The sequence below is a fragment of the Sciurus vulgaris genome, assembly GCF_902686455.1.
Source record: "Sciurus vulgaris genome assembly, chromosome: 17".
Taxonomy (NCBI): Eukaryota; Metazoa; Chordata; class Mammalia; order Rodentia; family Sciuridae; genus Sciurus; species Sciurus vulgaris.
Genome location: NC_136478.1, coordinates 3,549,374 through 3,568,448, shown reverse-complemented (window position 1 = coordinate 3,568,448; position 19,075 = coordinate 3,549,374). Strand labels below are relative to the sequence as shown.

Here is a 19,075-nt window from a genome sequence, read left to right as displayed (position 1 = left end):
AGGCAGGGAGGGTGGCGTCTGGGAGAAGACCCTCCTGGGACTTGGGACGGCAAGGTGCTGGAAGAGGCCTAGGGGTCGGGCCAAGCAAATCAGGCTCGGGTGGCTGCGCTGCCTGGACCCACCACCCCACCAGGCAAAAGCTTGCACAAAGGTTGCTTTGTCCCCTGGGGCCCAGCCAGTCCCACCCACGCTTGGGGCACACTAGTGGTCACATGGCAGTGCTGGTGGTGCCTCCCCCAGCCAGGGACCACCCAAAATCTCCAAGGTGGGCCACAGCCAGCCTGCAGTGCCACCCAGCAAGTCACTGTCCCGTGCGCTGCAGATGGCTGGGCCTCCTGCACCAGGTGTCCTCGGGCAGCCCCCAAGGTGGAAATGTCTTTAGAACTGTTTATTTCCAAAAGTAGCTTCAAGCTGGGTTCATGGGAGGTGGCTTGCTCGTCTTTTCCTGGGTGGCTCTCCCTCCCATGTCCTCCTAGGCATCCTCTCCTCCTGCTCCACAGGAGGCACAGTGCATGGCCGTATGAGCAACGCCTCGTGCTAGTGTCTACAGAGGGCAGAGACCCTGCCAGCGCAGAGTAGGTGCTCAGTGAACACCTGTGGTCGGATGGACGTGTCGGCTGTACGCGTCGGCTGTGACACACCTGAGTTTTGACCAGAGCAGTGTGCAGGCATTTGCTGTCTCCCAGCGCCCCCTGGTGGTCCCTGCACACCTGCAGCACTAACCCTTCAGGCAGCATTCAGGCCCTGGGGTCCAGTCCCGAGGGGTGCGGCCAAGGCACGTCCAGCCAGGCAGCGAGTCCACACAGTGCAGCTCCTGGTGGTCAGAGCCCAGCTTCTGGATGGCCGTGTTAGGCGGAGGGCAGTTACATGGCCAGCCTCTCCTTGTTACGCACACGACTCGCTGAATAGCCAGCACTACCGCGGAACGCACAGGATCGCTCGCCTGTGGCCCCCAGGCCGCATCTCTGGGCCTTGGGAAGCCATGCACGTTAGTCTGAGCACAGGACGGGCTGCAGGTTTTCAGTAAGCAAGACCTGCCCCGAGGATCAGGCACATGTCCCCAGGGCAGGTAACACCTGGGAAGTGCAAGCCTGCCGCTAAGCCAGCAGGGCGCCAGGGAAACTGGCCTGTTCTCTGTGAAATGCCACCTCTGCCATGCCACCTCCTAGGGATGGCAAGCTCAACAGGCAGACCTTGGGATGTGACAGTAGGTTGGAGGGCTCCATGAGGGGAGGTCGGACCCATGGGTTCCACGCCCAACCCCGAGACAGATATCTGGGAGACTCTGCCAAGCGTCTCACATCAGCTTCAAGTCATCGGGAAGCCCCGGCGAGAGAGCCGGAGAACACACAGGAGAAAATGCTCAGGGCCCTCTGGGGAGCCCCAGGTGCAGCTCCTGAGATGTGACCCTCATCTTAGTGAGGGGACAGTACGGTGGAAGCCAGGAACTGTCCCATGTTCTCTGCCTGCAGCCCGCACAGGGCCTGGAACCCCCTCCCTGGCTCTCAGAGCCTGGGTACTGCCACATGGGCCTTGCCACAGCCACCACTTCCTCACAGCCCACGGCAGTCAATTTTCAGCCCTAGCCAGCCAAGGTCCCTATATCTTTTCCCTGCATGTCCTCAGGTTGTCCTTGCTTAAATTACCAGCTGGCTAACAAGCCCCTGGACCCTGTAGGCACAGTAGGGAGGCCACCTGCCCCAGGGCACCCGGATGCTATGCTGGCCCCTTGTGCTACCGAGTACGGCAGAGGGCAGACTCCAGCCGGCCGCGTTCTCAGGTCCCCCTGTACTGAGACTGCCTCACTCTGGTGGCACCTCAACACCCCAACAGAAGGGGGATAGACGGCACCTCAGCAAAACTGCAGGCCACATGCAGGCCCAGAGCCACACCTGCCTGTGTCGGTTCGGCAACGTGCCTCCCAGGTCCAGGCTCCTCCACTCCTGTGGGGATGCCCCGTAACTCGGGGCGCACACGCCCCAGGGTGAGCACGGTGGTAAGGGGCACTTGCCTGAGTGCAGATATTTTTTTAAATTGCCAAATGAACTAAAATCAAGTTGTAGGTGCCTGATATTCTGTACCATATAAAAAGATTCTTAATAGTTTTTATCAGTATGAACTCTGGAAAATGACCAAGGACTGTACAGGCTAAAGCTACTGGATCATGTGTCTGGGCAAAATCTGTGAGGATGTGAACACCCAAGTCGCCTGTCAAGCGCACAACAGAGGTTTGGAGACAACAGCCACCCCTGCCCTCCAAGAACTGCGCCACTGGAGAGGGTCTGAGAACGGTCGCTTGGTCACTTTATTTCATATAAAAGTCACACTGAAAGGAGGGTGGAGGTCAAGTATACTTGATTTGCACATACCTGCCCGGTCTCACGGCGTCCAACCGCCTGACAATGACTGATGATCAGGAAACGCACGTTTAGCCTCCCACAGAGCCCCACAGCGTCCGGCCCAGACACGGATGCGCAGTGAAGGTGCAAAACAATCTTTGCAGCTCACTGTCCTGGGTCACCCCCGCTGTGCCGCCCCCTGGCTGTGCCAGTTCATGCCTCTGCAGTGACTCGAGTCCCATGATCTGTCACGTGGCTAGGATGGGCTCTGCAGGCCCCTCTGGTGTGCCTCCGAAGCAGAAGCCTGGGGAGGCCAGGCGCAATGGCCGGGGGCTGGGGGGTGGGGACACCGCCTTCCCAGCTCGAGGCCTCGGGCTCCCTCCACTGCTCCCTGGGGCGGGCAGCACTACAACGCAGGTGAGTTTAAGGCAAGTCCCCAGGAGGGGAGCTGTTCTTTCTGGCATAGTTTTGAGCTCGCACCAAGGGTCCAATTTTATCACCTGTGCTGTGGGTAGAGAAACAAACATAAAAACCAAAGCCACTTGGCGGTGCCCTCCAACTCGGGCATCAGGGCTGCCTGCATGGAGAACGCGCCTGCCCCAGGGCCGAAGGCGGCCCCACGTCGATGCGCCCAGGGTGCACCTCACCCGAACGGCCGTGGTTGAGGCCACCTGCCTCTTACTGAGGGGCCAGGTGCACATCGCTATTTTGCCTGGAACAACAAAAAATCAGTTCCAAGTCCTCAAGATTTTTAAAGTAAAATCAAAACAGGAGAGCGACAAGGGCCACACAGGAATGACTGTTCTTTGGATCAAGATAGATACTCTCCGGCCTGCAGTACATTCATGACTCCTGGCAGGGGCCCCGCCGCAGCTCGCCCCTCTTCCCTGAAACTTCGGCTTCTGAAAACCCGCTCGTCTGCTGTACACAGCCATTACACAACACGCCAGTCTGACACACATGCACACGCGCACACAGACAGACGGGCACACACAGACTTGCAGCAAGGGTCAAGGGTGCTTCTCCCGGGGCAGCAGGAAGGTTCTGAAAGCTGCCTTTGCCGTCCAGCGCACTAAACTTCTACCACGTCACTGCAAAGCATCAGAGCTCACGGAGGCCACGGGTCTCTGCGGACATGTGCCACTGGAGCGCACAGGCCACGCAGCACCCAAATGTCCCTAAGAGATGCCACTGGAGGGAGGAGACAACCCCGTGCCCCGAGTGGCCACGTGCCCTTCAGATGAGGGCTGGGGAGAGCCCGTCGCGTGGCCCCGAGGCTGCTGGCTGCAGGCCACACTCGCCCGCTGGTTGCCGATGCCATCTGGAGGCTGAGGCCCGTTCGGATCCAAGTCGGCAACCGAGAGTCCAAGGACAAGTCCCAGCCCGATGAGAGGCCTCACACCGAGAACTCCGGACCTCCCCTCCTGGGTCTCAGCTGCAGTCGCCTGAATCGGAAGCCGACAAAGGGGTTCATCCACAGTAGCGAGGGTGGACCCCCAAAGACGGATTTCATCCCCTCCCACCGCAGCCTTCGCTCCCAGGTGGGCTTCTCACTCTTCAGCCTCTCGATCTCCTGCAAGCAGAAAGACAAACAAGTGGCTGGCAGCCCAGGAAGGGCTGGTGACAGACACAGGCCAGGAGAGCAGCTAACGCAGGGAAACGGCCGCAATCTCAGACACCCACGGCTCACGGGGTGCAGGGTCTGGTTCGGCCAGCAGAGACCGCCCAAGGGGCTCCACGCTGGGCATCGATGTTTCTGTCCACTTATCCCACAAGTATTTCCCAGGAACCTACTCTAGGACCGCAGCGCCAGGACACAGGCAGCCACACGCCCTGCGTCCACCGAGCCCCTCGGGGCTGGGAGCCTGCCCGGCTCCACCTGCCCAGCTCTGCAGACTTGACCCTGCACGGCACCGAGGCCGGCACCCGGGGAAGCTCAGCACACTGTCTGGCCCAGCGCTCGAGGCCTAGGCAGGCCTACCGTCTCGTCGTTGCATATCGAGTGGATCTGGGTGCCGAACATGACCGCAGTGAAAGTGAAGAACAGCAGACCCTCAAGGCACAGGAAGATCAACAGGATCACGGTTATCGGAGGGGAAAAGTCACTGCACTCTGGGAACGAGAGCGAGGCAGCTGTGATGGCAGGTTGGCACGCAGGGACCCCTCCCCTCCCCCGCACAGGGGGCCAAGTCAGGAGCATGCTCCTGCTGTCGAGGGCAGGTCACTGATCCCGGGAGTGGGCCAGTACTGGCCTTCCCAGCAAACTTCACACCACTGCCCTGCCAGCAGGTTCAAGGGACCCCAAATCCCCCAGGTTCTACCAGCCCTGCATCTGTGCTATTCTCACAGGAATCTACTCCCCACCCACTGCCTGGGGCAAACCTGTCCCAACCACCTGTCCAAGGCGACAGTGGCCACCTGCTCTGACGATGCTTCCTGGCTTCACTCAGACTAAACAAAGGACTGCTGTGAACAGAAACCAGCAGCCAGCAGCAGGCAAGCTCAAGCCTGGTGGCAATGGCACTAACTTCCCTCTAGTCCAACCTGCAAAACACAACTAAAATTGCTTAGCAGGAACTACTAAGGAAGAATAATTGCAAGGCTTTAGTACAGTGGCAAAGTGGCAGCCATGTGCTTTTGAGAAACAGCAAGGACTCCCTTCCAAACTAGAAAATGGACTGCCTGACACCTCCCTGCCCAGGGCCCACACAAGCAGGACTTACCTGTCCACTGCCCTCGGACGCAGGAGATGAACTGCAGCCCACAGAGAATCAGAGCATGGACTGAAGACAACGCTATGTACATCTAGAAGGAGACACCTGGTTAGGAGGCTCCAACAGCCAGCTGCTCCAGAAGCATCTTACTTGTTTGAAAACACAAGGCAGGAACACATCGCCACTGCTGACGTCTGCCTGCAGCACAGCGTCTCAACCAAGTGAAATTACTACAGAAAAAGCAACCGTGGTGCCAGGTGCAGGGCCTGTGCCGATGACCCAGCAATGTGGAGGCTGGGTAGCAGGACTGCAAGTCCCAGGCTGGGCCCAGCAACTTCGAGTCCTGCCTCAAAATACAGACTCAGAAGGGCTGGGCTGTGGCTCGGGGCAGAGCACTAGCCTAGCATGTGTGAGGCACTGGGTTCCAGCCTCAGCACCACATGAAAGAAACAAAGTTTCATCAACAACTAATAAAAAAAAAATTAGAGAAAGCAACAGTGGGAAACAGGCCCCAGCACAGTGCAGAGCAGGAGCCCACTGGCAAGTCAAGGCACCAGGAAGGACTGTGAACCAGAGCAAGCCTGCCGTGGGCGAGTCCTGCATGCCAGCTGGGGAGCTCTTGGATTCTGGAGGGAAGGCTGGAGGGAAACTGGTCAGGTGTCGGGCAAGGTTCTAGCTGGCGAATTTTAAATCCAATGAGATCACGACAAACAATTTTACTCACAGTGAAGAGTACAAAAAATCTCTGATTCTTCTCTCCCACACAGTTGTTCACCCACGGGCAGTGATGGTCCATCTTCCGAATACATCTTTTGCAGATACTGAAAGGAGAATTTAGCATGGGGCCTCGTCAGGACACACAGTCAATGCAGCACGCCCCGGACACCCACAATACATGCTCATGCACACACGCCTGGAGGTTCCTAACTCGAATTGGCTTAGACTGAATGCCTTCTGCTCCTGAGGACGGAGCCACAGGCCAGCAGGCCCAGTGCACACTGCATGTGCCTTGGCACTCCCAGACTCTGCAGTCAAGCTGGACGGCCCTCCTACCTGCAATGCTCCTGATTCTGTGAGTGTGCAAGTTTCAGAAAAAAACCTGGACTTGAACTTTAACATGCAGGGAAAGAACTCCTGGTACCCGGAAATGACTCCACCACTGAGTCCATGCTCGTCTCAAATCACCCACTGTACACCTGCATCTTACTCTTCCAGCTGTGTTTTACTTCCCCAACTATTCACACCTCCCACTTGAACTAACTTGCTATTGATTATGTTTCGAAACAGCTCACGCTAGTTATCTGCATCAAGCTAAGTGTCTGTGGCAACAGCTCTTAACTTCTCATGACATTTTCCTAACAGCATCACTTTCTGTTCATGGATACAGTTTCTCTGCCTAATTTCTTTTTTTCTACCCCCCCCCCTTTCTTTTTACTGGGGATTGAACCCCAGGGGCACTTTACCACTGACCTACATCTCCAGTCCTTTTTAAGACTGGGTCTCCCTACATTGCTAAGAACCTCCTGTCTCAGTCTCCTGGGTATTATAGACATGCCACCACACCCAGCTCTCTGCCCAATTTCTACTATACCGGTTAATCCAGTAACTTTCAAAGTATTTCCACATCATCTTTTGTAAACAGACCTGAGGTATAGTTCACATACCACATTGTTTGTTTAAATCATATAACTGATTTTTCACTACAGCTGCGGAGGTGTGAAAAGGACACCATACCCACTAGTCACTACCCACTGCCCACCCCACAGTCGAGGGCTCTTCTGCTGCTGTTACACCAAGGCATCTTTGGGTGCCTTCTGGCCAAACTGCACAACTATGAACATTTCAAAGCTTTCATAACAGCCACGAAGGAGACAAAACACCTTTCTATCAGTTTCCTAGCTGGAGTCCATCAAACGGCCCCAGCTTGTTCATCTTGGCAAATCCTGACCCACTACAAAAGAGACACGGGCTGTATAAGACCCTGAACTTTCAGGCTGGGATTGTGGCTCAGTGGTAGAGCGCTTGCCTCATATGTATGAGACACTGGGTTTGATTCTCAGCACCACATAAAAATAAACAAAATAAAGATATTGTGTCCATCTACAACTAAATATATAAGGACGCTCGAGGAAGGGGACCATCCCAGGCCGGCACACTTCAGCACCGGGATCAACGCTCCCTCTCCCCAGGAGGCAGTGCTCCCTGGAAGGCAGGGCTCGACAGGGTAGGGGAAGCAGAGCAAGCAGCAGAGAGCAGAAGGGGGACGACGGAGGGGACGTGTCCACTCGCGCTGTGCTTCTGATCCTTGTTTCAGTAACTGTGTTTGCAAGCACGTCCAAAGAACCTGGCACCTAACTGTAGCCCCCAGGAGCCCCTGCATGTGAGGGTGACTGCAGACACACGATGGCCCTTCCTGGGGATTCCATGCCTCCCCCTGGACCCCACGTGAGCCTAGAGAGTGTGAGCATCGCCTGCCTGCCGGCCTGCGGCACCAGGCCTTAGAAGCCATTCCCTCGGGGCTCCCCTGGCAGGAAGGACCCCCCGGGCGGCACCTGCAGTGGTGGGCACGCTCCGGCTTGATGCAGCAGCACTTGGGGCACTTGTAGATCACCTCCCCGGGCTTCAGCTGCAAGCTCTCCAGGTACTCTTTTGTGGCGTTTCCTTTGGGCACTGCCCCCTACGGCAGAGGAATGCATTTTAGTTGGGGAGAGAGGAAGATTTAAAAAAAAAAAGAAAACCAGTTCAGGAATTCATCTCGGATGTCACGTACCACCAGTCATAATGCTGTGGCCCTCACTCAGAGCACGTTAAACATGAAAAGTGACCCTGACTCAGGCAAGACCAGACATCTTACTTTACACAAAAATAAAATCACAAGAAATAAATACCTTGTTATTCACATATTGCCAAATGACCTGAGCTGTTTCTAGCCTACCACAGGGCACACAAGAGGTGACGTCTGTTCCAACACACGGGCACTTAGTGGTCCCCAGCCTGCAGGTGCCACTTCCCCATGGCCAGGCTACTGGGAAGGGCTGGTCTGATAAGCACTGGGGACAATAACAAAATCACTTCAGCACACACTGCACTCGGCTGTCACGGTCACATCACCTGCAGCTCTCAGCCAACCTCCTCAAGAACATTTACACACAGGCCTGGAGTCGGGGCCCAGACTCCCACCCTACCTGTGCCTGGCAAGGAGGCAGCCCAGAGCACGACTGCCCCAGTCCAAGTGCTACGGGAGCAGGACCGAGGGGAGAGAGGGCAAAGCCACGCAGGAGGCAGCCAGAAAGGCCGAGGGTCACCACAGGACAGATGGACAGGGAGGGAGAGTAGGCTGGACAGCTGAGGCCTGGGCAGGCTGCTCTCTGGGCAGTGAAAATGAAAATTCACTTGTGGGGGATTATTCTGCAAGTTGTGGCCAGGTGGAATGAAACAGAATTCTGAAGGCCTCAAGGTGGGACAGGGTCTTGCGTGTGTTAGCTCAGGGCCTGGGCCTGGTCGGAAGCACAGCACGAATCTGGAGAGCGAGACACTGCTGGGGCAGCAGCCCAGGCCACACAGACAATGCTGGCATGGGCGACGATGAGGCAGGGGCTTGGGGAGCTGCGGCTCTGCCCACAGCTGGAGCACCTTAAAGCCGAGGGGCTGGGCTGTGGCCGGAGCCAGTGACCTGGATCCATGCAGGTGAGTGCTGTGGGCTTGGAGCCTGAGGCCCACTGCAGGCCAACCTGCTGTGCCACCCGTCACCCAAAGCCCCTGGGGACACTGCTGTAGCAGTGATGCTGATGTTTCCTAACACTCCTGTCTTTCCTGGAAGCAGCTCAGAAAGTCGCAGGTTGAAGTTTTCTTGTCTTTTGAAAATTCAAATGTCACTGGGTATGTCACCTGCATACCACAACTGGGAGTCTGTAACCCACACTCCTACACAAGAAGCACCCTTCCCACTGCTATGAAGTCCCATGACAGTGCACAGTACCCACAGCGTGTCAGTCTCCCCAGTAAGAAAGGGACTGGATCGACCCAAGCCCCTGAACTGCACAGACGCCACGTAAGCACGGGGCACCAGAGCTCTGCACAGCACGCGCCCACACCAGCTCCTTTCTGCATCGCTCAGGCCCTGCCCACAGAGGCGCTGGCGCCCACAGTCCTCACAGCTTGAGGCTGCGCTGGCCTTCAGCACCTCCCGTTCTGAGTGTCCTATTTTTTCTTGCTATGGCTGGACGGGACGCCAGGTCCTCGCACCTCGGCCTCTGAGAAGCTGGGACTGAAGGCACGCTCCACAGGAGGCAGCACCCTTCCCAGAGGCCCTGTGCTCTATTCCCTGCACCTGCCACTGCACAGCAAGGCCACCAAGGCTGACCAGGACTGCTGGATGGCAGCCCCAGGAGCACCGTGGGGACTACTCTTCATTCTGCCACAACGAGCCTTTTGCAAATGGAGAATTCTTCTAGAACGCTTCTGGAACGCGCCCCCTAGCTCCCTCCTTGCCCACTGGCCCAGATGGCATCCCTGTGCAGCTGCTTCCTGACTTGCGCTGCCTCTTCTCCAGTAGCCACTTGCCCCCCCGCCAGCCCAGTCTTGGGACAGTGCCCCACCCGCATCACGTCGGGAAGGGGTGCCCATCTCAGCCCTGCTCTGTCACACACCCGGATGCACAGGACCTGGTAGAGGGGCAGCTAAGACCGACCTGTGGACTTAAAAAAAGGCGAGTCCCAGGCCAGGTCAGTAACTGCAGACCCACAAAGGACCAAGTTACTGTGGGGGACCACAGAGAGCAAGAGTGGTGCCCCGCGCTGCCACAGAGGCGTGTCCTGTGCTCAGAGGAGGTCTGTGCTAAAAGACCCAGGAGGTGAGCACCGGCCGGTGCCTGAAGCCTCCTATGGGGAGCTGGTAGAAAGCAGGGGCTGTGGGGACACGCAGGGTGAGTCCCGCTCTGCTCTCCCTACCAGGCGATCTCCCATCCCAATGTGGACATGCTGCCCCTTCTCAGTGCTCCCCAGAGTCCCTGAAGGTCAAATGGAAGACACCGGCAGCGTTGGGTGGCGCAGAGGCACTGCTGCGCTCAGCAGAGGGCACCGTGATGGCTCCCATGTGCTCCCAACGTCATCCCTGGCCAGTCTCTGCTGCCGGCAGCGGGGTCACCACTGTACAACCAGATGTCTGACTGCCGACACCATCGGCCCTTCCTCCTCACATGCCTCACTCTAAGTCCCAGTGACTATTCTCAAGGACAGGAGCCCAGACCACTCCCCGCAGGCGCCACCTAGTCCTGCTGGTCAAGATGCCTACTCCACCTTAGGGAGGCAGGAGGGTTCTCGCTCAGCCCACACCGGACCCTGCACGGCAAGAGCATGACCTGGTAGAGAGCGGAAAGCAGCCCCGCTCCACCCTGGGCATGACCCTGCTGAGCCAGCCAGAAACGTGGATTTGCAACTTAAGGATGCCAACTTAATCTGGTCTGAGCAGCCAAGTGAAGTGGAGAGCTGAGGGACTGGGGAAGGCAGGCACAAGCCCAGGGCAGAGGATGCCAGGCATCTGCCAGCCTCTCCACTACCCTTCCGTCATCGTCTGCCAGGGGCCGGGTGCCATCCCGCCATGGGCTCCTCAGTTTGACTTTGAGTCCCAGTGGCTTCTATAAGATGCCACCAGGCCCGAATGTGACACACTGAAAGAGTGACATCCAAAAGGACATAGGAGTCAGATGTTTCTCCAAAGCAGACATGCGGACACCTGAAAAATGCTTGAGTCCAAACCACAGTGATCCCACGTCACAAGAGACACCAAAGCGTGGGTGGGGACACAGAGAAACTGGAGCCCGTGCACAACCTGGTGGGAACGGGAGACAGCACAGCCACCCTGGAGAAGAGTCTGGCAGTTCTGCAAAATCTAAACAGAGTTCCCACATCATCTGGCAGTTCCAGTCCAAGTATGTGCCCAAGGACAGGAACACACGTCCACACAAAAACCTGTACTTGAAAATCACAGCAGCGTTGTTCATGATGGCCAGAAACTGGCCACGGCCCAAATGCCACTGATGATGATGACTGGGAACAAGCTGGCCCGTCCACACAGCGGAGGATGACTAAACCGTGGACAGGCTCAAGAGCTGAGGCTCTTGAAGCTGGAAAACATGCGGCCCTGTCGAGGAAGCCGGCATGAAGGTCACGGACCCTGTGGCTCCATCTGCATGAAATGCTCTGAGCAGGCAAATCACTGGGCAGAGGGCAGATCAGTGATTGCCAAGGGCTGGGAGGAGCAATGGGGAAGGCGTGGAGCTTCCTCCTGGGGTGATGCAGATGTTCTGAGATTGGAGTGGCGGTGTCGTAAACTGTACTTCATGGGGCTGTGCTGGGTGGGAAGTGCTGCCCGCCTCCCATGCCTCCTCCTGCCTGTCCCATCCTGGTGAGGCTGCACTCGCCATTTTCTGCAGACAGACAACATGCCCACACACACCTCCTGCCCTGCCCTTCCTGTGGGCACTGAGGCATCTTCCTGTGGAGGAAAGGCAGGGACAGGATGGGGCTGCTGAGTAACCAGACAGTCCAAAGGCAGAGACGTCCAGGACCAGGGCACCTGTCGGCAGAAACAAAGTGCCCAGAGATTTCTGTGCCTCTTCCTCCCGGGGCCCAGCACACAGGAGCAGGAAGCTTCCACAGGCCCAGTCCTTCACCAGGAACGTCCACAGGCCTGCACCTGGATGGCTGTTGCCACCCAGGGAGGAGTCTTCCACGCTCACTGGGCTTTCCCCACACTGCAATATTCTAACAAAAATTGCCATCGTGGCCCCTGTCCTAGGAATGTCCTTCTGTGTGGCCCTAGATCAGAAAGGGTGCAGGTATCAGAGGGGCATTTGCTGCTAAGAGGAAACGAGAAGAATCCTTTAAAGGTCATGAGAGCACGACCCTGCAGAAGACTCTGTTATGGCCAAAGACCCCACAACCAGACCAGGCCACAAAACCACTGGCAGATGCCACATCAAGTCACCACTGCATTTAGGACACTGACTTATTCCCAGGGACAGATGCCCAAGGTCACCACTAGCCAAGCAGGAAAGAAGGTAAACGGTGTACAGAAGGCCCTGTGTGATGGACTCAGACCCAGCAAGCATCAGCTGGAAACCACACTCAGGCTGGTCGGTACCAGGTCATTCTCAAAAAGGAGCCCTGCCCTCACCTACCAAAAGCTGCAGCACAGCATGCCTTCTCAGCACCCTGGAGGACACTGACAGCTGGACCAGAGCTCAGTGGACGAGTGCGAAGCACAAGTGCTGCGCCAGTGGCATCCACCCGCGCTTTAAAGCCGTGCAGAGAACATTCTTTGAGTGGGAAGCCAGCATTGGCTGCCTTTGGCCACCCTTCCTGAGTGATCTGCAGGCCACAGCACCTGCCCTAAGCTCTAGGGCAGGTCTGCGATAGGAGGATCCCGAGGGTCTGCAGTCCGCCTACAGGACATTCTGAGCCTCAGAGAAGCAGCTTTCCTGAGTCCAGACCGCAAGGCACCAGGACTACAGGAGCTGGCGGGGCCTCTACTCTGGTTCTAACAGGAATTTGCTCCAAACACAAACCCAGCACACCTCTTTTCCACACGCTGGCCACTCACGCCACGTACTGTCCTCTAACTCCACGCTGCCATTGCTCCCTCCAGGGCAACAGGCCACACCTGCAGTACAGTGACCAGGCCTCCTTCCTCTGCTCCAGTGGCAGGCAGGACCTTGGCCTCTTACCAGCCAGCTGATACAAGGGACTAGAGAGAAAGCGACAGAGCCAGAAAGAACTAGGTGACACCTAACCTAAGCCCAGAGGAATCTGTGGTCAGGGACAGCCCTCAGGGTCAGCTGGGGTGACCCCTGGAGCCAGGCCCCTCAATCTCAGGCCACCTTTAGGGGACAACACTCCAACTGGAAGGGATTTTAGAAACTACCTGCCAGAGGTCCAGGCAGGGGGACCCCTCTCAAGCGAAGTTCTCCAGCAGGATCTCCCCACCTGACAAAAGCCCAGGGGACTGCCTCCCACCAGTGCACACACACTCCCCCCGGGGCAGCGCGCGCTCCCCAGTAAGTCCCGGAGGCACCACAAAAGCACGCACCCAGAAGTCCACAACAGCCGAGGCTGCACCGGGCCTCCGCCACACCGGAGCCGGCCTGGATACTCACAGGGTCAGTGAGCATGGTTCTCAGGTGCGAGGACAAGGCAAGAACTGCCAAGCAGTTGAAAAGGACTCCGTTCACCACAGAGTACCAGAAGTCTTTGGAAGGAAGCAGCATGACAAACGTCACCACGAAGTCTGCGTAGACAACCAGGAGCCAGGTCATAACAGCGCAGACCATGCCGCAGCCATCACGGATGAACCACACCCTGTCGGCCATGTCGGTCTCAGAGGAAGAGGAGGAAGAGGAGTCATAATTGTCATTTTCGGCCAGCAGAGGATGATGCTCGACGTCCCGGAGCCTGTGTCCTGATGGCTGCATGATTTCCCCGACACGCCCTGCGGGGTGGACAGAGAGCTGGTGAGGCTGACAGGACACGCACCCGTGCACACACGCGCTCCAGCCCACGCGGGCTCAGAGCCGCCTCCAACGTTCCAGTCTGCCCTTGGCAATTTCATGAGGTCAGGCCGTGCACACGAGGCAGAAAAGAACGTGAGGCTTGACCAGTCGAGGGCTGGACTTCAGACCTTCTGCCTTGATGACTGTTGTGCATGACGGCAGGCCCCAGGGCGTAGGTTAGACCGCAGGACGTGGGGCTATCACCTGGCCACATGCCAAGAGAATGAAAAGGACAGCTGCAAGCAAGTCCATGGCCCCAGCACGGCAGAGGACCCACACACCCTCTGCCACCTCGCAGGGCAGACAAGAGAGGCTCAGCCAACACCGGCAGCAAGGGGGACGGGCGAGGGACCCCGGCTGTAGTGCACCTGCTTCCCCAGTCTGTTTCCTCTTCTCCCTTCTGTGGTCTGGCTCCTATTTTCAACCTGCTCCTCATTTTATGCCTGCTTCTAGAATGTCCTCCACTTCTGAGAAGTGGCAGTACTATCCACTGATGATGCTGCAACTGTCTGCTGGCACCACAAGCAGGGCCTGGCCACAGGGCCAAGGATGCAGCTGCCAGTCCCTCTGCCTCCCGAGTTTGCAGGGCCTGCTCACCAGCCACACCTCTAGGCACTGACCACGTCAGTCCCTAGCACTGCTTGCCGTCAGGCCCTCTAGAGAGGCCTGGTCTCCTCTCCCTGTCCCCTGTGAGACTGGGTACTGGCTTGCCACAAGGGCAAGTCTGCTTTAAGATGTGACAAAAGGAAAGGGACCCTCTCTCTCTGACCTTAACAGTCTCCTGAGATCTCCATGTAGGCTTCTGAATGAATTGTAGCCCTGGGTCCAGGCACACCAAGGCCTCAAGCTGAAACATTCATCTGACCAGAGCTGTTGTGCTTTCTGGATCCCTCAAGGAGAACACATCTGGTGGGAAAGGGGCTTGCTGGCTGGCAGTAAGCCCACAAGCGATACTTCTGTCAGAGAGCGGGACCCTGTGAGCCTTTTAAAAGTGCGCCAACTAACACCTGGGCTTCCCCGCAAGGCCCTGTGAGAACCACCACAGCATGGGATGCAACCTGTGACAGCTGCCCTGCTGGAGGCCTGGACAGCAGGGGCATCCGTGTAAGAAATGGACCCACAAAGACACTGTGTGCTGGCAATGGCAGGAGACTTCTAGAGAGCACATCAGGGCGGTGATGTGTGATGTTTGAGTCATATTTTTTGGCACAGGAATTGAAGCCAGGGGACCTTTACCACTGAGCCACATTCCCAGTCCTTATTTTTTTGAGCCAGGGCCTCACTAAGTTGCTTAGGCTGGCCTTGAACTTGTGATCCTTCTGCCTTAGTCTCCAGAGCCACTGGGACTACAGGCGTGGCCACTGTGCCCGGCTGGAATTTGACTTTGAAGTGTCAAGTCTATAACATCCACTGGACGTCGATAAGAAGATTATGAGGTCCAAAAAGCACTTGATTTTCAGATAGCAAGGTCTCTGCTCTGGGTAGAAAGAGGGCTGGCATGCGCTGAGCCACCACGTGCACTCCTTCAGCGCAGTGGGAAGGGAGCCAAGGCGGCTCCTCTAGCGGAGCTGACACCACGTCTGGGACCACAGAGCGGCACAGGACCTTGAGGTGCAGAGCCAAGAGTGTGTGCACACCAGAGCCAGGTGCATCCACCACTATGCAAGTGCCAAAGTCGCCAGTCTCACTGCTGTTCTCGGGTGCTGGCTGGCAGGTGCTCCACTGTGGGGCGACACCCCAGGCCCCAGCATCACCCTGCGGTCACTCTGGAGAGCCCTGAACAGACGGGTACGACAGCGGCTGCGGCACCACCACCTTCCCAGCCAGGGGGATTCTGCCCACACTCCTAGACCTCTGCCTGGGGCCACATAAAGCTGTTCCCAGGACACGAAAAGCAACACCACACATGTGCATTATTCGGGGCACCGCTGCACTTAAAACCCACCATTCCACTTAACATCTGAGTGTCCCCCGTCTTAACACTGGCCACACCCAACCCAACACAGAACTCTCCCCCTTTAGGGCCAGTGGCGGGCACAAAGCCCACAGGTGCGAGGGCCACCTGCTGCCTTCAGCCTGGACTGCTCCTGTGCACACCACTCACACCGGCCAGCTGCTGGGGGAGATCTAGAGTCACCAGCTTACCTCACGGATTATTTCTAAACATCACTTGGACACTTTGTGCCTTTTCTTCAGGATCTTAAGGTGCATGCTGTCCTATGTGATAGGATCTAAAAGACAATAAAGTTAGATTAGAAATTATTTATTTTATGACAGGAAAATGTGTGACATTTCTTCAGACAAGATCAATTTCTGGAGCCTCTACCAGCCACCTAACATTTTACCCATGAAGTTCTGTCAACCTTAACTAGGAAATCAGTGCTCTTCTAAGTTTTGATTACCAATGAACGATGACCATCTGGAAACTGTTCATTCTGTTGTACTTTTTTGGGGGGATGGAGTCAAAGAAGCCTCAGATCTTCTTGAACGTTGGGACGTGTCCTCTGGCCTCAGCCACATGCCACCACGCCAGAGTGCACTGTACTTCAACTCTATTTTTCCTCCGGCTTTTGCAGCCCCAGTATTACATACAAATCCGTGAGCCAAAATCTCCTAGGAAAGATCCTAGGGATAACCCAGGTCCAACCTGGCTTTCCTTTATTTCACCCTCAGCACACTGCTTCACTAGCCACGGCACAGGGGTTCCAGGAAGAGGGAGAGGGAGGCCGAGAGTTGGTGGGTAAGCAGACTATAGCCGCAGGGCATGGCGCAAGGCAGGCAAAGGAAGCTCCAGAACCCAGTGAAGGGAACCTGCTCAGGGAGGTGCACAGGGCTTGCCCTGTGGGGCTCACAGAACCCTGGCAATTGGAAGGTGCAGGGATCCTCTTAGAAGCACAGAGCTGGATCAAGAGCAGGGGTGCAACAAGATGCAGGGTCCACCACCACACTTCCTTAGGAGGAGGCTGCCAGGTCACCCTATCCACAGACAGAGAGGTTCCCAGAGCTTCACACAGCTCCATCCTAAGGACAAAGAGCCTGGCTAGCACACGGGTCTCAAAGAGCCACAGTCAGGAGCGGCAGCCACAGGCTCCCACTGCAGGAGCAGAGCCACCCAGGGAACCTGCTTCTGCCAGGTCCTCAGGCAGCAAGTCTGACAGCGAAGATGGCACAGAGCTAAAGAGGAAAAAGCAAGTTGCTACAGAATAACCTGCAAGCCACAGTGCAGAGATGATGATGTTCCAGACGCAGAACCTTAAAGGGAAAGTTCCTGGAGGGATCCAGAAGGTGAGCTGAAAGCAGGAAGCAAAGGGGTCTCCAAATCCTGGGCAACACAGCAGGCAAAGAATGGGGCTGGACCCCGACAGTGCATAAGGAAAGGGTAGGGCCCTGACCTCCTGTGCTGTGCTGTGTCCTCACGGCCCTCTTCACCAGCTGTGCTTCCTGAACGCCTCTGTCCAAGCTAACGTGCATCTGGACCACAGAACAAGGTACTGGACAGACACTCGCCTCAGACGCGTGGCCATCAACACTGAAGCTGGACCTCTATTCACCTCTACTCAGGAAGACTGCTGCGTGCCCCCACCTGGTGCAAAATAAAACCAAGTGACTACTAAAGAGAGAAAGAAACCAAAAAGAAATAGAGAAAAGGAATTCCACGCAGGCCCAGGGCAGGGAGAAGAGTCAAACAGCACGGCCAGGCTTCACCTCCCACACTGGGCAGACTGTCTGCCAAACAAAAAGAGGAACACTGGGAACTTCCTGGTTACTGAAAAATACATGATGATAAAGTTAAAAACTTAAAAACAGGACTGGGAGAAGGGAACGCCCAGGAAGGAACATAAAATAGAGCACCACAGGAAGGCAGGAGGGCGACTGTCCCGGAGACACCAGCATCTGCCACAAGAGCACCATATAGTGAAATGTGCACCAGTTTTATGCATCCAATACACAAAGAATAATTCTAAAATAGAGGAAAACCCAGGAAGTCCACTTCCAAACAGCAGGTTCAGCCAAGGCACCTCAGTAGTGAAAAGTCACATACAGCAGCCCTTCCAGAGACGGACACTGGCTCCGAGGGCCAGCAGTCTGTCCACTGTGTGTGCCTCAATCCCTCCAAGCCAGTGTGGCTCTGCCCAAGTGAGTCTTAAGTTGCTGCCTGTGGTGGAACCAGGTGCTGTGAGCAGCTGACAGGAGGCTTGAGTGGAGGAGAGGTCAGGGATCTGGTGGGGCAAACAGAGTCAAGTGCCCATAGCTTCTGCTGTCAAATGTTCACAGTGGCTCCCAACACCCTGGACACTGTGCATGTTTCCTGCCTCAGTCTGCCAGGCCACCAGGGCCAGATTCTGTTGCTGGTGGCTTGTTCCCACCCCACGCACTGCAAGACTCCTCAGGAGTCTGCCCTCCTCTGCACTCACCAGTCTCTGCCCCAAGCCTTTAGCAAACACCACATGTCTATGGGTTCCCTGACATCCTTCCAGCTCTGAGTCTCTCTGAGTTCTTTGGGGTTTTTGTCTGTTTTGTTTCTGGTACTGGAGATTGAACCCAGCAGTGTTTTATCACTGAGCTAAGTATATCCCCAGCCCTTTTTGTTTTGTTTTGGTTTTGGTTTTTTTGGGTGCTGAGGATCGAACCCAGGGCCTTGTGCTTATAAGGCAAGCACTCTACCGACAGCTATCTCCCCAGCCCCGCCCTTTTTGTTTTGAGACAGGGTCTCACTAAGTTGCTCAGGATGACCTTGAACTTGCAAGCCCCCTGCTTCAGTTTCCTGAGAAGCTGGGATTACAGGTGTGCACCACCCTGCCCAGCCCTTCTGAGTCTTTTAACAACCAATGGGGCCAGGAATTTCAAGTTGCTTAAAATCAAAGTGGTGACTTTTAAAATACAGTACTTAGCCAGGCATAGTGGGCATGTCTGTAATCCTACCAACTCAGGAGGCTGAGGCAAGAACTTGATCACAAATTCAAGGCTGGCCTCAGCAACTTAGTGAGGTCCTGTCTCAAAATAAGAAAAATAAAAAGGGCTGAGGATGTGACTCAGTGGTAGAGAACCCCTGCATTAAATCCCCAGTATCAAAATAAAATACTTCTAGTGACTTTATTCAAGTATCTATGTAATAGCCAACAACTTTAAATGTTCGATGAAATCTTGAAATGTTTTCCAATGAGCTTATCTTAGCAACATTTTAAAATCAGAAGCTGGCTTAAAAATGCTGACGTGCCAAAGCAGGCATCAGATATAGCAGGATTCCTTCAATGAGACCAAATCTCTAATTATTTTTATAAATTGGAGAAAGCAACCAACACACCCATCATTGGGAAAGGGGTCTGATGCTTTCTAAGTTAAACAAACACCACCCTATGACTCAGCGGGTCCATGTCTCAGCATTTGCTCAAGGAAAATAAGCAGAATCTGAATACAAAAACTTGTATGAAGCTGCTGCAGCTATCACAAAAGCTAACCAGAAAAATCCAAAG

At 55.7% G+C, this 19,075-nt stretch overlaps 1 protein-coding gene across 6 annotated transcripts in view; it reads right to left on the bottom strand.

Annotated features, from left to right (window-relative positions):
- Nucleotides 1-2,759: 2,759 nt before the first annotated feature.
- Nucleotides 2,760-19,075, bottom strand: part of ZDHHC7 (zDHHC palmitoyltransferase 7) — a 33,557-nt gene continuing 17,241 nt past the window's right edge. For 2 of the 6 annotated variants that reach the window (XM_079117579.1, XM_079117577.1), the window contains exons 2-9: nt 15,747-15,832; nt 14,371-14,483; nt 13,209-13,540; nt 7,606-7,730; nt 5,778-5,874; nt 5,063-5,144; nt 4,321-4,451; nt 2,760-3,912 (exon numbers count right to left, since the gene is read on the bottom strand). In XM_079117579.1, coding sequence (XP_078973705.1) covers nt 3,736-3,912; nt 4,321-4,451; nt 5,063-5,144; nt 5,778-5,874; nt 7,606-7,730; nt 13,209-13,523 — 927 coding nt within the window. In that variant the 5' untranslated portion in view covers nt 13,524-13,540; nt 14,371-14,483; nt 15,747-15,832 and the 3' untranslated portion in view covers nt 2,760-3,735. Of the gene's footprint in view, nt 3,913-4,320; nt 4,452-5,062; nt 5,145-5,777; nt 5,875-7,605; nt 7,731-11,474; nt 13,155-13,208; nt 13,541-14,370; nt 14,492-15,746; nt 15,833-19,075 lie in introns of those variants that run through there. The other 4 variants (XM_079117580.1, XM_079117576.1, XM_079117578.1 and 1 more) reach the window with 3 other exon arrangements.